At 39.8% G+C, this 24213-nt stretch overlaps 1 protein-coding gene across 1 annotated transcript; it reads left to right on the plus strand.

Annotated features, from left to right (window-relative positions):
- Positions 1-56: 56 nt before the first annotated feature.
- On the plus strand, positions 57-21054 carry DEPDC4 (DEP domain containing 4). Its single transcript, XM_036758478.1, has 9 exons — positions 57-195; positions 1589-2000; positions 2089-2234; positions 12091-12277; positions 14124-14350; positions 14703-14845; positions 14942-15067; positions 18780-18858; positions 20842-21054. The coding sequence occupies exons 1-9, from the start codon at positions 57-59 to the stop codon at positions 21015-21017; spliced, it is 1635 nt and encodes a 544-aa protein (XP_036614373.1). The 3' UTR covers positions 21018-21054.
- The last annotated feature ends 3159 nt before the right edge of the window (positions 21055-24213 follow it).

Below are 24213 nucleotides of genomic sequence, written 5' to 3' on the forward strand. Positions count from 1 at the left end.
CTGAGAGGCGCCGGAGAGCGTGCGTGCGGGAGGAGCGGGGTAGGAGGAGTCGGAGTATGATGGCGGTTCTTTTGACTCCGCGGTTCCGCAGGCTCAGCAGCCAGAGCGAGCTCCGACTGCAACGGCGAGATGGTCTCCGGCTCCGGCTTAGCGCCGGCAGCGGTATCAACCGGAGGAGAAGGACAGTTATCACAGGTGAACTTTTTTCGTGGGGAGGGGAAGGGAAGCCAGATTTTGAATTCTGCTTCCAGGAGACTAGGGGACCCTAGCCCCGCCCCCAGCTGACCTTATCGGGGCAGCCCATTCCTAATTGCATCTTGTCTGGCCCCGCCTGTTTTCTGCGTAGCCCCGCCCCTTTCTGATCTTAAATCTTGGACAGCCTCTGCTCTTCCCCCGCCACTTTATCTAGCCCCGCCCACTACCTGGTCTTATCTGGGGCAGCCTCTGCCCACCACCCCAGGCTACCTTATCTATTCCCTGCTCATTCTCTGGTATAGCCTCTTCCCCTGCCTAAGTACACTTCAGTCTCCTTCCTAGCTCCATGATCTGCCCAACCCTGCCCAGCCTCACTCAAGACCACCTACTCTAATCCCTCCCTTCCTTCTTGCCTAGCCACTCCCCCTGCCCAGTTCTGCCCCATTTCCTCCACTCAGCTCTGCCCCCTGCCCAGTCCTCTCCCTGTCCTCCCCCTATGTAGCCCTATCCAGCCCCACCCTGTCCCTTTACTTGGCCCCTGGTTGACTCAAGGGATGTAGCCACCCTACCTCCTTTCTGCCCACAGGTCCTACTTCCAAAGTGGGAAGCTCTTACCCTGAAATGAACTTATGACCCTGTGCCAGTGCCAGTGGGGGACAACCTTAGGCAAACAGCTCTCTTCTGCTGCACCATGTAGGGAAAAGGAGACCTTTGACTGCTACGGTTGTCTAAGGGTTTTCAGGAGTTCTTGCTTTTTTAGGTATCTCTACTGACCAGTGGTCTGCAGGAGAAAAACAAGATAGATGCTCAAAAGCCAAAAGGATCCTTTAGTTTCTCCTTCCTCCCTCAGAACATCTTAAAGACACTGACAAGGAGCCCAAATGATTCTAGCCTCCTTTCTGCTCCCTGCAGAGCTATCCTAGTATGCTGTCTAGTGGGTGCACTAATGAGCAATGAAATGTCTGAAAGGGAGGGAGGAGAAACAGGTTAGAGCATCCAGAACCCAGTAATAAGGGTTGGCTTGATATGCCAACTTTGGTGTAAATGAGGAATGAAAATTACACTGCCCTAGTTTCAGAGAAGGTAGTAAATTCTCACATATCAAAAGGATCCAGAATCCTGACAGTGAATCTCAAATCAGTGAAGTTTAGTTACATAGGTCGAGTGCTGTTTTTATCTTGTCAGAGGAATATTATGGTGTAGTTATTTTAAATATGGGTCACCATCAAAAATTGCAAACATTCTATAGTTTGTATAAGATAGGAAATGAAATTTATTATGAAATTGGCAAGAATATATCTCACAAGAAACATAAGGTTCACAAAAATAAGTGAAATTATGTATACATTTGAGTAATCTAAATTCCACAGCATCTGTCTAAATGTTTTTTCAGGATGCTCGGGTCCTTTTCAAGCTACTCAGCTCTGGAATGGTATCATTCACTCTCTTCACACGCAGGTGGAAATAAAAAGAAGACGGCAACATTTCCGAACTTATAAAGACTGTTTTACTGGTTCAGATGCTGTGGATGTAGTGTTAGGTCATCTTATGCAGAATATCTCCTTAAGCAGCAGTGACATCTCCCGTCTCAATGGAGTGCGTCTTTGCCAAGCTCTCATGGATCATAAAGTATTTGAACCAGTAGGAATGAAGCTATTCAAAAGTGAAAAGGAATTGGAATTCGAAGACACAAATAGCAGTCTCTATAGGTTTCTGAGCCGTAATCCCACTCCTGATTTGTCTAAAAGAAATGATGATCCTAAAAATATGGGGCTTAATCAAATAAAAGCAGAAGGACTCACCAGGTTAGTGACAATACAATGTTACATAATGTGTGCCTTAAACATTTGGGCTTCTAAGTGAAGAAAAATGAGTATATTTTATTTTTAATAGAATAGAAGATGAGACGATTTCGAATCCTTTAGCACAAGAAATTGATGAGAGGACAATTGAAGAACTAATTCATACTATAAATGGGCATACATCTTTTCCTCCAGATATCACAGTTGATAAACCAGTTTACGTGCTTTCAAAAAAAGGTAATTGAACAGCTATTTGTGTTTGTAAGTGCTTAACAGATTTGTTTAAGGTGGTGGTAATTAGATATGATATAAGCCATTTGTAGAAATCTCATTGTAGTGTGGGGAGTAGGTTTTTAGCTGGAGGACACTGTGTATGTTCTTTGACCTGGTGAAAAAGGACCATATACTTTAACTCAGCTAATTCAACAAATATTAAGTGCCTGTTATCTATAAGGCAGTGTGGTAGGTGCTGGAGATACCAAAAAAATAGCCCCTACCTTGAAGAAACTTACATTTTACTTTAAACCCAGTATCAATTTTTAGCTCTTGTTTAAGCAAAAAGTAATTATCTTTAGTCATTTTTACCAGAAGATCTGAGATCTCCTCTATTAATGACTGATCAAAGATGGTCCAAGAATGTCAGCACTTCCTTTGTCTGTCATTTTTCTGCACAGGCATCAGGTTGCAGGGCATGTACTGTGTGTCTTAAAATTTTTTTCTTTGGAACAGCGTATATTACTCTGGCGTACAAATTCAAATAGCATTTGTGGCTAATAGAGACAATCTGTAACTGAAAAGGTGAGATTTAAAATAGTAAGTTGAGTTTCAAAAGATTAACAAAGCAAGAAAACATAATTCATCATGTCAAAAGCTAAATTTCTCAGGTCCATAGAAGAAGAGAAGACACATAAAGTCCCAGAATCCTTAAGTTAAAAGGGGACCTTTAGATGGGTCATACATCCCTGTCCCCTTCTACAGCAGAAAACTAAGGCCTGTACAGACCTTTCTAAATAACTTTCCCAAGGTCACACTACTGGTCACCAGCAACACCAAAACTGGAATCCAGGTCTCCCATTTTAAACTTCTTTTTGTAAAGTAGCAAACTAGAAAATGTCAAAAGTTAGAAACTAGAAAAAAGACTGACTGCTCAAGGTTTTTTGATATCTTTGTCGCAGAACTGAATTGCCACACTTTACAAGAAGGGGAAAAGAGCAGTATTTTAGCTTGCAGAGATTTTACCTTTCTTAGCCTTTGTATTTTAATAAGTCACTAATAAGGAATCTTCTCATGTTCAAAGGTCCTTAAGAGAGTTGTTTTTAAAAAGACATGCCATTTTTTCCATATGATTTCCTAATGTCTAGGAACAACACAACTTTTTAAATGTATTCATTTCTTTTCCCTTGAAAATCAAACAGCCATAATAAACTATTTAGGCCTCAAAATCAACTGCTAGCTCTTAAGGATATATATGCACTTTGTCTCCTATTCGGTGACAAATAAAAAATTAAGAACTTTTAGAGTTAAATAATATTTGATAAAAAGCATCTTTTGAAATTCTTATAGAGCAAGGGAAACCAGTCCCAAGCTGAACTGACAGTGGTTCTCAGCCACTGCTATTTTACTTGGGGGCCAACCTGAATATCAGAGGAAGATTTAAGCACTGATTTACCTGCATTGTAGAAGGTCCTCACCAAGAGCTCCCAACACTAATTAAATCACAGGTCTCTTAAAAAATAGATGCAATTAGAAATTGTGTAAGAAATTTAAACTTGTCTCAGGTTTTTAAAAATCAGATAATTAGGAAACCATATTCAAAAATTCCCTTTTTTATGTTTGGTAAGTGCTTCAAAAGATCCATGATTTCGTCAAGAGATTGGCTGCTCTTTTCACCAGCATAAAATTGTAACCCCTTCAGAGAGGATTTGATTTTGCCAAGAAATTCATCACCTGTTGCCCACATTCCCCTTGGATATCAGCTAGGATAGTCTTTAGGGAATGGACACATAGGCCGTCACTAAGCCCATACTCTAACCTATCCAGTTGGGGTGAAACCTGTCAGAGCTTGTCCTCTGCTGACATCGCCTTGAAAACCCAAGGTCTTCTCTGTGCTATAACAAGACACTGGAGCAGGACTTTCTTGGAGGAGTTGAAAATTACAGTAATTTAATGAGGCATTTGGGAGGTATCACTACAAAAAGGCCTGTGGCACCACCTCCAAATAGTCAGCAAATCCCTGGAGCTTGAAAAGTTCCTAGATTAAAGATCGAAAGGTATGACAAGCAGTGAAGCAGTACAAGTCCCATGGCTTTAATCTGAATTGCTAGGCCTGGGGCTGGGCAACAGAAGATGAGGGAGCTCCCCTGACCAGTTCACCAGAACAGAATGAATCATGGTTGTTGGCCAAGCAGTAATCTCTCTGCTGACATCATAAACAGAGCACCTACTGTGTACACGGCATTATATGAGTCTTTCTAGTTATTCAAACGCACAAAAGACCATCACTTCTCTTTAAGAGCTCGCATTCCAGCTGGGAAGGTTATATATGAAATAAAATAGGAAATGTATCTTAAAAACTATGATACAAACATCAGGTAAATATTTAAATGTCAGAGACTGGAATGTGTCTTGCCAAAGAGCCCCAAATCATGGGTGTCCTAACACTTACTTGAATTCCCTTTACCTAGCTCCTCTTACCTTGGAAACTATCATCCCCCATGAATTTCAGCTACTTCCCCTAACTTCCTTTTGCCTGCAGAATATCTAGCCTCAAGCTATTAAGCTTCCCTTGAGTCCCCACTGCTCTTCGATAATCTTTATTCATCTTTTAAGTCCCTAGTAAACTCTCCATTCTCTCTCCTCAAGTCTGAAATTCCAGTGTCACTCCTCCTCTCAAAGAGTTACCCTGTTTCTAACTTCATGTACTAGGAACTCATTAAATGCTTGTTCGTGGGCCACCTCCAGTCATCCAGATTTATATCTGGCCATTGGACCCAGATGGGTCTAGAGGAGAAAGTGAGGCTGGTGACTTTGCACAGCCTTGCCTCACTTAAATCCAGTTCGCTTGCATGTCATGGCATCACCTTCCTGATGTCATGGTCCTCTTGGAGAACAAAGGACAAACCACAACAACAACAAATGCTTGCTCAGTTGAATTTGCCAAGATTGTCTTTTTAATTTCAATGCCTTGGCCTCTACAGAAAATAATTCTTCCTTCCCTTTCAGCTTCTCTAATATATACCAATCCTCCAAGGCCTACCTCTTCAATGAAACTGGTCCCCATTCTTGGAATTCCCTCCCCTATCTTCTCTACATGTTGAATTTCTGCCTAGCCTTTAAAGCCCAACTCAAACGGTACCTTTTTGCAAAAGCCATCCCTTGAGGTAGTAGTGACCTTTCCCCCTTATCGGGCGCTCTTTGTATTTTCTGTCATATCTCAGAATTTCCAAATTATTCTTCCAGTGTTTCATTGTGGTGTAGAGACCTCTAGAAAGCCAGCAGACTATAAACATTAGCAGGTCCTCCCAACCTGGAAGGAAAGATTACAGTCTGTGAGTATTGTGCTGATTTGTGTTGTCTGCTAGCCAAAGACCAACCTAAGTTCAGGCATCACTTCATTAGCCATAGGTATTGAATTTTTCAGCCACAGCATCTCTCAGAGTTCTTGCAAGGTGAGTCACAGAGGACTTATTATCTTTGTCAGTGGAGAAGACATCATTGGTAGGTGATTCAAGTATTAAGTAACGGGTATCCCTCTACTAGACCATAACCTACATGAGGGCAGGGACTGTGCCTTTTTTAATGCTACATTTACCTCAGTGCTTAATCCATCACATCAGGCCCTAAATAAATATTCTCTTGTTGGAAATAAACTTCTCTTGACTATTCCAGCCCCTAGGGATGATTCCCTCCTTTGAACTATCATAGCATTTGTTAATTTGGAATAATATGCTGCCTTATATTGATGTTTAACTAGGAAGAACTGCATTTCTTCTTTTTCTAAACATATTATAAGTTCCCCAAGGACAATGACTATATCTTAAGTGTCTTTGTATCCCCTACAGCAGTGGTGTCAAACACAGGGCCTGCATGCAGCCTATAACACTCTTGAGTGCAGCCTAAATCAGATTGAAAAGTAATTGGGAAATGCTTAACAAAATAAATAAAAGTATAGTAAAACATAGATCATATTATATTTTAAAAACTAAGTCAAAATATGTGGCCTGCAGGGATCCTTATGTATGGTTTAGTGGCTCCTTTTCTATTTGCGTTTGATGCCACTGATCTGCAGGACTTTGCACTGTAGCATGCCCATAGCAGGCATTTAATATTTGAAGATATGGATGAAAGATTGAATCCACCTGGTACTCTTGGTCCCATCCCCTCCTATCTCCTCCAGAAGCTAGCCTCTTTAAAATTTTCCCCTAAATTTTCAGTCTTTCTCTATCCATTGGCTCCTTATCTGATGGCTACAGACATATTAAGATCTCACCCTTCCTTTAAAAAAAAAGTTCACTCGACCCTGTGAACCTTTGAAGCTAATGCCATAGATCTGCTCTTTTCTCTTCTAACTTTACAATGTGGTTTAAACCTACCTTTCCTTCCTTATTTCAGATAATTCTTGCTAGTGCATTTATACGCTCTAGCTAAACAAATTGAATGCAAAGCCCACGTAGGACCTTCTGTCTTTGTGTCGTGTCCTGACTCTCCCTCCTCATCACCACTCAAAGCTTTACTCAAGTGCCTCCTCCTACAAAAGACCTGTCTTGACTCCTCTCCATCATTAGTGTGCTTGACTTAAGATTACTTTGTTTCTGTGTTCCTTTTTAGCCTCTCCCCTGTAGAGTGGAAGTTATTTAAGGATGCCTTACTAGGCATTTAATAAATAGTTGTTGAAATAAGTCTTCAGCCACAATGTTTTTCCTCATCCTTGCCTTAATACAGGTAGCATCATAGAAAGGTCTCTGGAAAGAACCCCAGAGACCATCTAGTCTCCCCCCATTTTGCAGATGTGGAAACTGAGGCACAGGAAAGTGAGTGCCTTGCCCAAAGTCCTGCAAATAAGATGTATCAGAGGAAGAATTAGAACCCAGTTCCTCTGACTCCAAAGTAGATGTTCTTTTCACTGAACCATTACTATATCTTCTGAGACCCTTTCTCAGGGCACGACTCAGCTTATCAGTGGGCATTTAGTAGGTGCCTACCATGTACCAGGTGCTGTACAAGTCAGTTGCCTTCAAGGAATTTATATTCTACAAGGGGAATACAATACACGTCAGGAGGTGGGTTCAGGAAAGGGAGCTCTGACCAGATCGGTCACAGAGATGAGGAATGGGGCCTTGGTAGATACTCACACCCTTTCCAGGAGCAACGTAGCATCAATGATTGTTCCCAGAACAAGAGGTGAAATTGCGAGGACAAAGTTACTTTTGTGATGGCAAAGCAGATGGCAGGATGCTTGTAGTCCTTGTAGATGGCCAGATGGGATGGATGCGATCTAGGATGGGTCTGATCAGACCCTCCTCTCCCTTCTCGAACTCTCACCGTTCTGCCTATGACCTAGATCCCATTTCCTCCTGCTCTGGAGGAACCTGTCTCATATTCTTATCTTCAGTTTCTTATTTCCTTGCCTCCTCTGCTTCCTTCAAACATACATAAGTTGCCTTGTCTTAAAAAAAAACCTTCACGTGACTGTGGATCTCTTTCTGTCTCTTAGGCTTCTCTCATCAACAGTCTGCTCCTTGCAGTCTGATTTCACAAATCTACTTACTGAAACTGCTCTCTTAAAGGCCATCACTTACTTTGTGATTGCACAGTAACTTCCACAGCCGTCATCACCTGTATCTCGGATGCAATCTACCCTCTTGACGACCTAATTGCTTCATGAAAAAAGCCCTTTTCCTCTCATAGCCTCTGAGGTGATGCTTTTCTCATGTCCCCTGAACTCTCTAGTTCCCCATTCTCTTCATCTCACTGGCTGCTTTTCCTCTTATCCTTAACCCTCTGGTATTTCTCTGTGCTTTCTCATCCTTCGATAATCCTATCAAATTCACCCTTCGCTTCTGTGCCCAGTAACTCATCTCTCTACCTCTAAGCCAATACACTATTTGCCTGTCTCTTGGACATTTCTATGTGGGTGTCTCCCAAATGACTTGAACTCTGAATGTGTAAAGATGAACTCATCATCTTCTCCTTCCCTCTCTACCATCTGAAACAGAACTCTCCCTTCCCGCTTCCATTTCTGTAAGTTCCCTAGGCCTAGAAACTTGGAGTTACCCATCACCCTGCCTTTTACAACATGAGCTCGAGTTCATCAGCCTTGTAGATTCTTTGAAATGCTTTCTGTAGCAAACCCTTCCACTGCTCCCCAATCTCACCCTAATCCAACTTGTCCTTCCACACCAAAAATCTAACAGCAGCCTCTTCGTTGAACTCTTCTATTTCTAACCTTTCCCTCCAATTCATCTGATGTGCCACATTCATCTCTTTTAAGTGTCATCCTCATGTTCAGAAACATTCAAGGGCCTCCCACTATTTATCAAATAAATTCTTGACACTCAGTATCTGCCTCATTCTAGCCTCACTCTCCCTTTCCGATCTTATCTGCCACCTCCTCCCCCGTTACCACCACTGTCATTTACTACTAGATGACTTGCTCTTTCTCAAACAGTGTTTTATGCCATTCCCACTTTTTTTACTCAGGAAGTTTCCTATGCCTGGAGCACTCTACCTTCCCATCACTACCAATCAAAAGCCAAGCCAGCCTTCCAGGGCCCAAGTGGTCAAGGGCTGCTTATGATACTTTCCTGATTGGCTCCAGCAGACAACCTCTCCCCATAACTGTGTATGAGCTTTCCTTCCTATCACTGTTTGCACTCTTCTTAAAGCACTTTTCATTTTCTGTCATTGATTGTGGTTACTTTTATACTTACTTGGCTTGTACTCCTTAGATTATAAGCTTCACGAGGGCAGGGACTTATGTCGTTCTCTATCACCTGATGCAGTACATCATACATTTTTGTTGTTATTCAGTCGTGTCCAACTCTTCATGACCTCATTTGGGGTTTATTTGGCACAGTGGTCTGCCATTTCTTTTATCAACTCATTTTACAGATCAGGAAACTGAGGCAAATAGGGTTAAGTGACTTGCCCAGGGTCACACAGCTAGTAAGTGTCTGAGGTCAGATTTGAACTCAGATCTTCCTAACTCCAGGCCTGACACTATCCACTACACCACCTAGCTGCACACTTTGTACATAGTGGTACTCAATAAATGAATGGCCTTGAATTGTCCCAGAGACGCTAAAAAGAATATTTGGGTAGTGGTAAGAAAAGTACACTCACTGACGTTTTTCGTGATATGTCTCCTCAAACAGCTTTTCATTTTGGTCCGGCTAATACTGAACTCTAAGGGGCCACCAAATTTCTGTGAAGAGTTTCAAAAATTCATTATGAAGACCCTGGATGTTCATAAGATCATGCATAATTCATAGTTCTGGGGGGTCCTCAGAGGCCATCAAAGCCAACCCCTTATTTTAGAGCTGAGGAGTCAGAGGCCTGTGGAGGTGAAGGCACTTGTCTGACATCACGCAGTGGGTTGCAGAACTGGGGTCTGAACATCATGTCGCTGACTTCACTGCAAGTCGTCTCCTCATAGCATGCAGCCTCCTTCAATAATTGTATGAATTTTAAAATATGTTTTTTAACATTCAAAAAGGAAAACTGGACAAAATTTCTTTTAGAAATCTAAACAGAAAACAAAGTTTAACTTTATTTTTAAGCTCAGGTCTTTTATAATTTAGTGAGGAATTTGCTATATAAATCTTTTACAAACAGAGAGGAGGAATTAGTGAAGATTTACGAAGATATACTGAAGTATGATAAATATCACCAGTACAGTAGGCCTTTCTTCATTGAGCAAAAATGCAGTTATGGAAGAAAAACAGTTGTCAAGATAAAAAAAAAACAAGGATCAGATTGACTTTTTAAGATAAGAGATACCAACACTTAGCCTTATAGCATCACAAGTCAGGATAAAAATCTTATTTGAAGAATGTCAGTTTCAAGCAGGGCTAAGAACAAATGGTGAGTTGATTCTTGGCCTAATATTTACTTAAACAGTGATCTGGATGGATGGAATAAATACAAATTTCAGATACTTGAATTAACACTATTTTAAAGAGATGCCCCATAAAACTTTTAAAAAGTAGAATCATGTTATTTTGGAACTAGAAGGAACTTTAGAAGTCATTTAGTGCAAGGGTTCTTAACCTTTTTTGTGTCATGGATCCCCTTGGTAATCTTAGGAAGCCTATGGACCTGTTTCTCAGAATAATATTTGATTACAAAGAGAATCCCTGATCTAATCTAACCCCCTTATTTTAGGGAGACAGTATCAGTACGGTATAACAACAAGGATGGACAGGGGACTGAGCGTCTCAAGGTCTGGCTTCCATTTCTACCCCCATTACTTACTTTTGAACAAATCACTTCTCTGGCTCTCAGTTTCCTTATAGGGAAAATGAGGATATGTCAACTTCATAGAGTTGTTGTAATGAAGAAATGAAAGAATGTGTGTTGAGAGTGTTGTGGGCGCCAGAAGGAGCTCCATCAATAGAAACTCCTCAGGTCACAGGCACAGGCAGGCCTGGCCTATGTTGGTGTGTCTGCCATGCACTCCTGTAGACTGTTGACAGTTGTTCGGTAATGATGACCAGGGTATTGCTGCCCTTTCTGCTGTCTGAATTTCATTTTTTTACACTAAGAGCTCTACATCTTGAAACACACCTCTGTTAGCTATTTCCTTAAATAGTTGTGTTTTTTTTTAATTAACACAGTTTTTTGAGGGTTTCAGAGCATTTTCTGGCAGCTAGAGGGTGCAGTGGATAGAGTGCTAGACCTGGAGTCGGGTAGACCTGAGTTCAAATTCTGCCTCAGACATTTACTACCTGTGTGATCCTGGACAAGTCACTTAATCTCCTTTTGCCTCCGTTTCCTCATCTGTAAAATGGGGGAAAAGCATTCCCTCCCAGGACTGTTGTGAAGATCAAATGAGGGGATATATGTAAAGCACTTTGTGGTCCTCAGGGTGTTTGATGGATGGCAGCTCTTACTGCTCTAGGTAGTATAGGCATCACTGTTCTCATTGCAAGTGAGGACACAGAGAATCTTCAGTCAAATGAGGTAAGACAGTTAGTGTCAGCCAGTCAGTCCACAGTCAGAGCATTTTTAAAGTACTTAATAGACATGCTAAGTAGTAGGGAATCCAAATAATGACAAAATAATCCCTGCCTTCATCGGGCTTACATTCTAATCGGGGAGATGCCAGACAAAAATACTGTGTGTACAAAATTTACACTATGTAAATGGGACATCATCTCAGAGGAAGGGTGCTAGTGTGGGTGAAGCTCGGGAAAGGCATCCTGCGGAAGGTAGAATTTGCGCTGATTTGTGAAGGAAGCCCAAGGTGGAAGGGAGGAGAGAGAGCATCAGGGCAATGGAGTGGGCGTGGAGGCAGAATTTAAACCAAGGGTTCACCAGCCGATGAACAGGGTTCCATGGGCCCCAGCCCGTGCTTCTCACTTTGTTCCTGCCTTGGTGATTTTGCAAACCTTCTGCTCTTTTTTCTGGGGAGTCTTTATTTGCAGTTTATTGAATTGCAATTATTTATAGTTTTCTTGTTTGAAATTGCCATTTTCCTCCTATATGAATATCCTTTTGCCTCAGAGTATATTATATTCTTATAGTGTGCTGAGAAATTTTTTTCCATTCTCCATATTGTGAGGCAGAATGGCATAGTGGAGAAAGGGCTGGCCTCAGAACCAGGAAGACCTGAGTTCAAGTCTAGCCTCTGGCATATAATGACCATGTGACTGGGCAAGTCACTTTGCCTCTTAGCATCCCCAGAAAACTCATAGGAGGACAAATTGAAGAGCAAGTGCTAAGATCAGCCTTAGTTCAGGAAGTCTGCTCACCCACAAAATCCTGGGACTGGACCAAAAACTGGTGCTAATTAGTAGAAATACCTGATTGGAAATAGTTTATTGGTTTATATGTCTTACTGATAATGTTTTCGTTTTCCTTGTCCTTTCTTAAGTTGTGGAAGATGTGTGGAAAGAGCAAACATTGTTAAGACTCCTCCAATTAATTCACCTTCCAATCTTAGAAAGTATTTTAGAGCCTCCAATAAAAAACCAGAATGTTCAGTTGAACCGAGAGGAAGATCTCATCATCTCCAACACTTGCTTAGATAGAGAGGTTATTCATGGCCTCAGTTTGTCTGAGTAAGTATGCATCTTTATTATCAAACAGATAAAAGGCCATATAAGTGGTTTTTATTGTTACTACTAAAAGCCTTTTCTTGCTCGTATTTTGTATTTGGTGTTGTAAGTCACACAGGAATATAGAATGTGGCCTTGTTCTAATATAGAGAGTCTGTGAATTCTCTCACATTTCTATATTCAGTATATATGTGAACACACGCGCGCGCGCACACACACTCACACTCATTGGATCCAGCTTCTGTGAATTGTGTTCTCTAAAATCAGGACAAATAAAAGTTCACCTCTTTCTGAATTGGCCCCAGCCCTTGTTGCTCCCTGCTGGTATATAAGGAAATGAAGAAAGTCAAACATGGTTTTCATCTAGCCTTTCCATGTTGTTCTTTATGGTATATGGATACCTTCCTTTTCTTTTTTGGTTTAATTGGTTCTTTTAAAAAAATTTAAATTTTATCTTAAATTATTAAATTAAATTTAAATTATTTAAAATATTTTAAAAATTTATTGATATCTTTTGGTTTTTACATCTTTGGTCTTTACATTTTCATTTCTAAATACTTCCCTCTTCCTCCCTTGTCCAGCAACTTAACAAATATTTAAAAAGAAAGAGAATAAAAAAAAAAGTTCAGTAAAACTAACCAAGTCTGGCAGAATAGTACTGGGTGTCCCCAAAGTCTCAGTGCAGCTTTAAGCTCTAGTAGTTGAATAGACTTTGGTGACCCCTTGTTTATGCAGTTTTTCATGCCTATAGTCTCCCACCCCTGCAAAGAGGAGAGGAATGTGAGCCTTCTCAAAGCTCCCTTCTTGTTAGCTACATTGTAGTCTTGGTATGAGCTGTGACCATGGTTCTACTGAGTTCACTCTGCATCGGTCCACATCAGTCTTCCCATGAGTCTCTGAATTCTTCATGGCATTTCTTACAGCACAGCAATGACCCATTATATTTTAGTATCTCTCTTTGTTTAGCCTTTCCTCAGACTACTTTTTTCCATTTCTTTGCGTCAACAACTGCTGCTGTGAATATTTTGGTGTGAATGAAACCTTTCTATCTTTTACTTGTTTGGGGGGTACACCTAGCAGTGGGATCTCTGGGTTGAGCACTGTAGATGTTTTAGGCACTTTTCTTAGCATAATTACAGGTTGCTTTCCAAAATGTTTGGACCAATCTATAGCTCCACTAACAGTGTGGAAGCCTGTCTTTCCACAGGCCTGCCATCATTAACTTCTCATTTTGGGGTCATCTTTGCTGGATGAGATAAAACCTCAGATTATTTTGATTTGTATATCTCTTATTTTCAGTTATGTTAAGGTTTGCACTTATTTCCTAGAGAACTCTCTAATTCATATTTTTTCTTATCACTTGTCACTTAGGGAATGATCCTGCATTTCTGGGGTTCTTATTCTTAGCTTAGTATTGGCTCATAGCTCAGTGTGACCCCCCAGTCACACCCTCCATGGCTCTCTCCATTTGCCCCTGCCCAGTGATGTTCACATTTAATCATTTAAGGACTCTAGTGTCTTATGTCTTGTAACCTTAAAGCATCAGTAAAATGTAGGTATTAAAATGAGAGGCTTTCATTTCAGATAGAATTTCAGGGTCCTTGAAGGAGCTCTGGTTTCCCCAAGGCAGCCCTGCCCTCTCTCCTGTTTAATCCTGAGCCCAACCTAAACTGATGGACAATAAATCAAGTCTATTACTTTGATGATCTTAAATATCTCTGCAGTTGCTTATATAAATTTAGTTTTCTGTTGAAAGTTTATATAATACATATGTTTATAATATAGCATTAAACAGTGCTTTTTTGCATCTAGTTAGAAATATTAACCTATAATTTATTTTTTTTTCCAGGATTGACAATTGGCTCAACGCAGCAATTGAATGCCTGGAATATTTCCCAGACCAGCTAATAGTGATGGTTAGTCAGCAGCTAGTTCAAAACACTAACGAAGAAACAAAACTGAATGTTCATAAGAAGATATTCTTTGATGTTATAGTAAAATATTATAATCAAGAAAGAGAATGTTTACTTAATGACAGTTATTCTGATGTTCATTCAGGAATTATTGAACTTCTGGGTAAGAGTAAACTTTCAAGGAGGAAATATTTAATCTTAAGTTAATTTTTATCATATATTTAAACTTAAAGCTGAAGATGGAGAAATTGAATTTCTTTTGCATTTCATACTTTCTTATGTTCTTTTAATCTGGTGACATTTTAGTAAGACTCAGACTGTCAAGCGACTTTTTACTGATAACATTTTTCATGGTCCTTAAGTGGCCACACAGTTTAACATCTCAACCAAGTACCGTGCTCAATTTTATAGTATTTATTCAGTTACTTCTGTCCTGTAGCATGCTGATATTTAAAACCCAAATACTGCTACATTCATTGACGTGCATTTTGAACTGTTTGTAACACCCGTAACAGAGAAGGGGAAGCGAGCAGAAGCTCTGGAAGCGTCTCAACTCTACCTGAGGCTCCTGTTCCCCAACATCAGGGAAGAATTACGCAGACTCCTCACTTTTATGGCCATAGCGTCAGATCCTCATGGCTACAAGTTACAAAAACAGGTATGACCAGCATTTGAAACGTGAATGCATTTGCATTTTTCTTTTGTTCTTCGTATAAAATTGTTGATTCCTGTTAATTTTATTCTCTTTTTGCAGTATGATAACAGAACAGTGGTCATGAAAATGCTTACCAAAGCTGTTTTGCAAAACAAGTCATTATTGAAAATACAAACTGAGCGACTGGTCCAATTTCTGCTAGAGAACCATTGTGAGCTTCTTAAGGTATCTTTTTTTATCTTCCCCTGGTATACACTAAGCTATCTTTATTCCATTTTATTTAGGTAACTGTTTTTACAAGGATTTGTCATCTCTCCCCACCCCCACTGAGCAGTAAAAATAAAACCTTCATAACAAGTTTGCATATGCCAACAAAACAAGCTCCCACACCCTCATTCTGCATTTTCAGCCCATCTCTCTGTAGCAGGAGTCAACCGTTTTGTTCAGTCCTCCCAATACTTGGCATTGACCTGTAGTCTTTCCAAAGTGTTTTTTCTTTATAATGGTGTCATTGTATACACTATTCTTATTCTGTGAATTCAGTTGCTTTAACATCCAAAAGCTAAATGACAGGTGGAGGTTCATCAATGTTTTTGAATTTGAATACATGTCTTTTTGAATTTAAATAATTATAGCATTTAATGGAGACTGTATGTTTGGAATTGCTTTTTTTTTAAACCTTAGTACTGCCTTCTGATACTGAATCATAGAATAATACTTTCATTTGCAAAGGCGTTAATGTATTATTTGAAGTTTCTGTTGTACTGCATATAACATCTCTGGCAAGCAGTTCTTCTTTGGGGTACCACTGCCCTGCCCCCAAAAGATCTCTACCACTGTTACCTCATCTTTCACTGGCCCTAATCAGAAGACCTGGGCTTGAGCCCCAGCTTAGCCATTAACTATGTGGCGATGGACTAGTTTCTGAATCTTTCTGAGTCTTGTAATTCTCACTTGTAAAGTGAAGATAATAATATTGACACAGTCTGGAGAAGGAGATACAGGGCAATGACCATACTTGGAGTTAGAAGATCTGGGTCAAAATCCCAGTTGGGTGATCATGAAACTGAATCAGCCTAACCAGTTCTGGAAGACAACTTGGATAATAACAGAATTAGCCCAAAGGAAAAAAGGTCAGGAATTTCAAGGGAAATAATGAAAAAAAAATTCCTAGCGGCTAGCAGTACCAGATCTGAAACCATACTACAAATCAGCAAAATAGAAAGGGTATACACATTGTACAGCACAAAGGAGCACAGTATCCTAATATTTTATAAACCCAAAGATCCCAGCTATTGGAGAAAAAACTCAGTATTTGAAAAAAACCATTGAGAAAACTGGAAAACAGTTTGGCAGAAAGTAGGTATAGACCAATTTATCTCCAGCACTTAACAAAATGCCTGGCATAGATAGCAGGTGCTTAATAAATGTTTATTAATTGGTCATACACCGTATTCCAGGATAATTTGAAATGAGTACACAACAAACATAAGGGTGACTTAAACAGATCAGAAGAACAAGGAAGAAATGGTCAGATCTGTGGATGAGGAAGAGGTCATGAACAAACAAGAAATAGGTTTGCAAAGGTATAATGGACAATTTTGATTACATAAAATGAAAAGGGCTTTATACAAACAAAACCAATGTGGCTAAAATTAGAAGAAGAGCAAGTACATGGAGAAAAAAAAATCTTTGTAGCAAGTTTCTCTGATAACAGTCTGCTTTCTAAGATATATAAGGAACTGATTCAAACAGAAAAAAAATAAGAGCCATTCCCTAATTGATAAATGGTCCGAGGACACAGACAGGCCATTTACAGAGGAAGAAATGTAAACTATCAAAAGCCATATGAAAAAATGCTCTGAATCACTAGTAATTAGAGAAATGCAAACTGAAACAACTCTGGGGTTCCACATTATATCCGTCATATTTGAAAAGTTGATCAAAAAAAGGAAAATGACAAATGCGACAAGGACTATTGAAAAACATGTGCATTAACGCACATTAGGTGGATCTCTGAGTTGGCCTAACCATTCTGGAAAGCAATTTGGAATTTTACCCCCAAAGTTACTAAACTATGCATACCCAGTCATACCACTAGTAAGAGATCAAAGAGGAAAAGTACTCATGTACAAAAATATTTGTGGCAGCTCTCTTTGTGGTGGCAAAGAATTGGATACTAAGGAGGATGCCCCTCACTTGGGGAATGGCTAAATAAATTATGATGTATAAATGTAATGGAATACTACTATGCAATAAGAAAGAATGAAGGTGATTGTTTCAGAGAAACCTGGAAAGACATATATGAACTGATACAGGAGTGAAGTGGGAAGAACTAGGAGAACAGTCAATACAATGATTACAATATTGTAAAAAGCAAACATTCAAAGACAATAGAACTCTGATCCGTACCATGATGCACCACGGTTCCACAGGACTCATCATGAATCATGCTGCCAACTTCTAACAGACTGGTCATGTACTCAGAGTATAGATTGAGACTTTTTTTTTGAGTGGGAATGTGTTTTTGTTTGTTAATATTTGTCAAAAGGTCTTTGTTTCTCTTTCTTTTTCCATTAGGCAATGGGAGGGGGAAAAGGGTAGGTTTTGGTTAATTGAAAAAAAATGTATATTTTTTAAAGACCTCATTCAAATCCCCACCAAAAGAAAACAACTTGGAATTAGATGAGAAAAGTCAGTAAATTGTTAACAAGCTTTGACCCAACAATCCCCTTACTGAGCATATACTTTAAGAAAGTCAGAAGACAGGAAGGACATTCCCACATATTCCACCAGTATTCTTTATGATGGTAATAAAACTAGAATTGAAAGAAAGTGTCCATTGAATGGAAAATGAATGAAAAAAATCATAGTATACTAATGTATTTTATTATTGTGCTATAAGAAATGAAAAATGTGAGGAACATATATACTGGTACAGAGAAAAGAAAGAACAGAGAATAGTGTACAAAGCAACAACAATGTTTTTAAAAAACACCAAAAGGCAGTGGGGCTCCAGGTAACCGCAAAGAGTGATCCATCTTGATTTTGGAGAGCAGACAATCAAAAAAAACCATCTTCCTCCTCTATGAAGTGTGGTGGGAAACTCCTGGGTGAACTGCTGAGGGCTGTTTCTGTGGATTGACTTTAATGAGCTGCATTCCTATTTAAGAGAAAGTTCAGTGGCTGGAGAGAGGGAGAAGGTCGTTGTATTGGGAAATGACTTAAAAAAAAAGGAAAGGAAGAGAAGTGGAATCTACCAGTAGCAACTGTGGGGGACAAGAAGTTCCTTGCAGCTTTGCCAGAGACACTGAGTCCCTGGCAACCTGCTTCTGTTGAGAATAATGTCAAAAACAAAGCAAAATGGAAGAGGAGTATTTCTCAACTTTACAAAAATAATGTTTTCCTGCACTTAATGTGATTATGATGGAAGCATTAGTTAACACAGCTTTGAGAAATGCTCTGATTTGTTAAATACAAATCATTTGTGGATTCACTACAACTGGACTTATTGGCCATGGATGGTGACCCTAATTGCAGCAAAGTCTGGATTTAAAATAATGAAACATTTTCTTTTTAAAAAATATCCTTTAATTTTTACTGGTAGACATTTTACAGAGCTTTAGAAGTTTGCAGAGGGCATTATTTTCAGGACCCTCAAAACAACCCTGTGAGAAAGACAGTGGAGTTATTTTATCTCTGTTATACAGATACAGAATCTGAGGGTCAGAAAAGTTATATGACCTGCTCAGGGTCACAATGCTAGACTCAGAGGCAGGATTTGATACCAGGTCTTTCCAACTCTATGTACACCACCTTATCCACTGTGCCTTCAGCAAATATATGAATTAGATTTCACTACTGATGAATTCTGGACAGAAACCATACCTTATATTTTTAGTTCTAATTAAATTAAACATTATCTGTTTTTATATAGACACCTTTGAATTTGTTGGACTTGGTCAGTAGGAAATTCAGAAGCCTTCTTCATGGAGAAGATCCAGATCTTATATCAGGTACAAAACTGAACTGTGTGCCTCTTGCAGTTGAATTCAGTAAGGCTGTATTACTTAAGTACAGCCTATATTTAAGGTACTCTATTTGCTGCTCAGGTTATAAAAATAGAGGCTCTGCCCCCAAGAAACTTAGGATCTGGGGGTGGTGAAGGTAGGGAGAGGAGCTGAGACAGGTACACAAATATCTAATGTTTATTATGTGTTAAGAGTATAATTAAGTACATAGGAGAAGTGAGATGGGCATGGAAGGAAGGCTTCATAGAAGAAGAGGTAGTACCTGAGTTTGTTCTTAAGGAAAAGAAGTATTTCAGTTGAAAGAGATTGTCACTCCAGGAATGGAAAGGTGGGATGTGCAGGAAGGGTTACAGTGAGTTTTAGTTTTTTATCAAGTTGTCAAAGGTAGCTCAGTTTAGCCAACTTTTCCCCCCCACTATTTCTAGGGCAAATGGAATGGTATCCCAGTTCTTTCTCACAGAGTTTTCATTGCATTGTACTTTTTGCCAAGTGGGTGATAGCCTCTCTAAAATGTCAAATTTTTTGGCCATTTTGCTTATTATTCTTATCTCCTTTTATTTCTATTTTGACTTTCTCATTTCTGTATTGTTGGGGAAAGATGTTTCATAGGTAAAGGTGAGGATGGTCTTAAGGATAGGGAACAGGGCCGAAGGAAAACCATTCCAATGCCTTTTCTTTCTCAAATCCATTATGCCAAAGAACTTTTTTAAGAACATGCAATTGGTTGTTATGATCCTAATTATTACAATTCGTCTTTGCAGAATTTGTAGTTTAAGTTCAGAAAATTACCAACTTTTACCTGTCAGGCTAAAAAAGACAGAATAGTAACATTGTAGGAAGAATAGCACTAAAAATGCCCAGAAAATTACAGGAGACAATTTTCTTTAATGAGCCATTAATAAAATCCATGGCTTCAGAAATCTATTCATAAATGTACAAGAATCAAGTTGAGCTGAATATCAAAGTTAAGAAAGAAACTTTGACATCTTTGGTTATTACCAAGAAGTAATGGAATATGGTCCTCCCATGGAATACTTTATTCAAAAGGAAGAGGGATCAGTCCAGTAGGAAGAGTAGTAACATTGTATGTTAAGAACATACTGTTCCTTGTGAGGAAATTCAGGAAGTGGGTGTGAGGACAAGCAAGGGTGAGAGCATTTGAGTTAAAGATCAAAGAAGCAACAATAGAACCAGTATTGTCTAGACCACCAGAACAGAAAAAGGAAATAAATGAGTTTGGGAAAGGCATGGGAACATGATCTAAAATTAATTGAAACTGATTGTCCTGACCTCTACTGGAGTGCTCTCTCTGCCCAAAGTACAGCAGCCAATAATGTCCTGCTTGCCTTACTAATTTCCTTCTTCAGTCAATCAGCAAGTTATGCATTAAGCACCTTCCATCTGCCAAGCACAGTTAGGCACAGAGTGCAGAAATGCAAAAATGAAATAGCCCCTCCTTTCAAAGAGCTTACATTCTACTGGAAGAATACAGCATGTCTCCTAGGAACATAGAGGGAGTAGCAAAGGGAACCTCTCTTCTGGACCTGCTTCTCACCACCAGCGAACTGGTCACTGGACTATTTGTGCCCGACCTGTAGTAGAGGATTCCGAGCTCAGATTGGTGTGATCAGCCAGTCAAAACACACTGGGGACTTACTTGACTCTAATTTGGTCCTCTTTAACAACAAAGGGCAATAACCAAGGATCAAATCAGATAACCTGTGTAAAGGGCTCTGCAAAGCTGAGAGTGCTGTAGAAATGTTAACTCTTACTATCCTTCCATTAGTCATGAATTCCTTTGTACTTTTAGATCACCCAGAAGCAAAGAAACATTTACAGAGGACAATACTTAACATGAACTGTCATTCAGACCTTGGAAAAACTTGTTCATAAATGTATCTTAGCATAGTACTTCAAGACTGATGTAAATATTTTTTGTTTTCTAAGCTGCCTGATTTTTAATTTAAGGTTTCACGTTTTGTCAGCGTTTGACTCGTGAAGAATATGAGGGCCAAAAACAAAGGACAAGTGAAGAGCTCCAGCGGCTGATTCAGGAGATTAATGTCAGCTCTAGTATTCCTTTCAAACAGAAAAAGAAACTGATGAAGGAATTTCAGAAACATCACCCATCAGCTTTGAATTAACATTTTAGGGGCAAAAAATTGGATGCAGTTTTGTACACTGGGGTCTTGTAGAGGGTAGAGAGCTTTTTTCTTTATACCAGTTCCTTTTCAAAACTGCCAAATTAACATTTTCATAGAAGGACTACGATAAAAAGTATAGCCTCCAGATGCCATGTTTATTCAGCAGGTGTTTGAGGCAAAGTTCATTCCTCATTTATGCTACTGAATCACTTACTTGTGCTCTACTGAATAGTTTACACTACTTAATGATTTAGAAGTTATGCTGCTACCACTGGGGGGCTGATGCAGTCAGATCCCTAAGAAGTCTTTCTGGGTACCAGAGAAGAAACATTCCTCGCTGAAGCTCTGGTGTTGTTTCCCCTTTGCTGCTATGACGTAAATGACTCAAGATGATCTAAAGGTATAATACAGAAGAAGAGCATCTTCAGTGTGACTGCTCCTTCCTATGGTGTGACTGCTCCTTCCTATGGTGTGACTGCTCCTTCCTATGGTGTGGATCAGAGCCATCCCCTTTGCCATCCTTGTCCAGGCCTTTCAATAAGTCCTGCAGAGGTTCATTCCATCCCAAGCATCCAAAGCCTTCCTTTCCCTGCTTACTTTATATTCCATGTTTACCAGGGCACCACTCTGTACATGGGTGATTCCCTTTCCCTCTTTTGCTGCATAACCAGCCCTTTCCTAGGCACACATATCTTTTTTGCTACTTCTTAAGGTAATTTATTGGTAATATGCTACAGCCTACTTATTCCCACCATAATTTTTTGTTTTAATTTTATTATTTTTTTCCAATTAAGCATTTCTTCTGTCCCTTCTAATCCTTCCACTGAACATCAAAAAAAATTTTTAATTAAAAAACCTAAACTAAGAACCCTCTTAACAATTATGCACAATCAAGTAAGACAAATCCGCACGTTGGCTGTATCCAAAAATCACATCTTATTCTGCGTTTTCTGTCCATCACCTCCCTGGCAGGAGGTGGCCATGTTTCATCTTCCAGCTTCTGTAACTGAGGTGTGACATTGCCCTCATCAGAATTTTCATCTTTCTCCAGTCTAAAGGTTTTCATTTTAATATTGTTATCATTGTATAAAATTTTTCTCCTGGCTGTGTTTCATTCCCTCTTCTTCAGTTCATAGAAGTCTTTATAGTTTCCTCCAAAACTTCCTTTTCATTATTTATGACATAAGAGTCCATTACATCCATATACTGTAATTTTAATCATTCCCCAGTAAGTAGACAAGATACCCTGCCCTCTTAGTTTCAAAGGTTTTGCTACTGTACATATTTTTGTACATATGATCGGATCCTTCGCTCTAGTCAGGTTATAAACTTAGTAATATTAACACTGGGTCAAAAGGTATGCATAGTTCAATGATTTTTGGATTAGAGTTCCAAATTGCTTTCCAGAATCTTGGCAATTTGTATTATTGTCTAAAAATAATAGGTAAAATTCAATTAATCAATATCAGATAACCATATTCAGAAAGCTGTGCCTGGCATTTGAATATAGTGAGTCCCTTGCCCTAAAGGTGCTCACCATCTATTGTAGAAAAGAACTAAGCAAATAACTAGTAGAGAGTATGGAGATTGTTTGGTGTAATGGCTGGAACAATGAACTAGAAGTCAAAAACTCAGGTTCTGTTCCCTGCGTAACCACCCACTAACTGTGTGATCTTAGGGAAGTCACTTCCCTTCCCTGGGCTGTTGTTTAGAACAAACAGCATGAACTAGATGCAATGCCTCCAGAAAGACACAAATGCCAGGCACTAAGGAAGCCCATGACTTTGACCAGGAGGCCTGGGGGAAGACATAGTGGGTAGTACGAAGCAGTAAAGTACTACATGTCATAATGGTGCTTGTTGACTGGCTGGAACACAAAATACATATACAAGACAAAGCAAAATATGGTTAGAAAGCTGTGTTGGTAATCAAAATGGGTTCCTTAGCCCTTAGTTCAACAAGTGCCCTTGAAGAGTTTGGCCTTTGTTTGCTTTGATTAATTCAGTGTCTTTTATTGAGTCTTACTAGGTGCTAAGCCCCAGGCCCAAATCCCTATTAGGTGTAAAACCTTAGTGGGTATGGATTGGCAACTAAGGTGGGGCTAACTCCAGGGAGGGCCTAGTTTACATGTCTGGGAGAGCAGAGGCTTTTAGACCACATGGGTTTAAGCCCGCCTCTTTTTGACGATTCTAGGTCACGTGGGTGAGTTGCATGTGTGACTCACCCCTGATGCTGAAAAAGATGTAAAAACCAGGGGTTGGCTGTTCTGGGGAGCTCTCTTACAGCAGTGGTGGCACGCGTGACTCTGGGCCAGCCCTTGTTCTGAGTTCTCAGGCTGAACCTAGATGTTGGTAACTATGAATTGTATTGGGTCTGTCTGTTGATATTTGTAATTTGTATTTTGTTCTGAAGTTCAGGGTGCTGGATTTTTCCCCTGAACTAAGTAAATGCTGTCTGTATGCTGGATTAAAGTAAACTTGTCAACCCCTTCACCTTGCTTTCCTTAGTTAAGCAGATCAAAAGAACCTGTGCTGTTGGCAGCTTTCTGGGTGCTGGCTGTGGGTGGATCTTACACCCCCACAGAAGCTGCTAGCCGGATTGTTGAAACAAAAGCTGAGCTGGGCCAGCTTACTGAGGGTCTGGCTAAGCAGTTGGTACTTGATTCAGGAGTAAGCAGGGCATCATTAAAGATCTTCAAGGTGGCAGACAAGTTTCTTTTGCCACATTACACAAGAGGAGTCTGGCGTAGAACCAACCCAGAAGAGTCCTCATGGTCACAAGGTTGGCCCTTCATTTCACAGAAAAGCTTGCAACCATGAAAAGCATTGGGCAATTTCCCCAAGGCAGTCCAATGTCACGGCAATGTGTGTTAAGATAAATGTCTGGATTGACCAACTCCATAGCTTGTCTATTGGACTGCATCCCATCTGGATAAGAGGCAGTCTTGCTTCATCCTGTGTGGGGTGTTAGGCTGAATCCCTTTCAGTGATCTTTCATCTCATTTGGGAGCCTCTGCACCATCTGGAGACTTGGTGCAATCAACGTGATATTATTCACAAGCAGGCTGTGAAACTTTGAGAAAATATCCATACCTACTAAATCCTATGCTGTTTCCATCAATTCCAATAATAATATAAGTGCACAGTGAGAACTGTCCACAATGAAGGTTTGAGAAAGGAAGATAGTGGCTTCTGAC

The sequence above is a fragment of the Trichosurus vulpecula genome, chromosome 5 (genome assembly GCF_011100635.1).
Source record: "Trichosurus vulpecula isolate mTriVul1 chromosome 5, mTriVul1.pri, whole genome shotgun sequence".
NCBI lineage: Eukaryota > Metazoa > Chordata > Mammalia > Diprotodontia > Phalangeridae > Trichosurus > Trichosurus vulpecula.

Excerpts from the sequence above, each read along its gene's own strand:
- DEPDC4 (XM_036758478.1), top strand. The coding sequence starts at position 57 with ATGATGGCGGTTCTTTTGACTCCGCGGTTCCGCAGGCTCAGCAGCCAG. Across the intron at positions 14,846-14,941 it reads GCTACAAGTTACAAAAACAG|TATGATAACAGAACAGTGGT; the intron begins GTATGACCAGCA and ends CTCTTTTTGCAG. Across the intron at positions 15,068-18,779 it reads ACCATTGTGAGCTTCTTAAG|ACACCTTTGAATTTGTTGGA; the intron begins GTATCTTTTTTT and ends GTTTTTATATAG.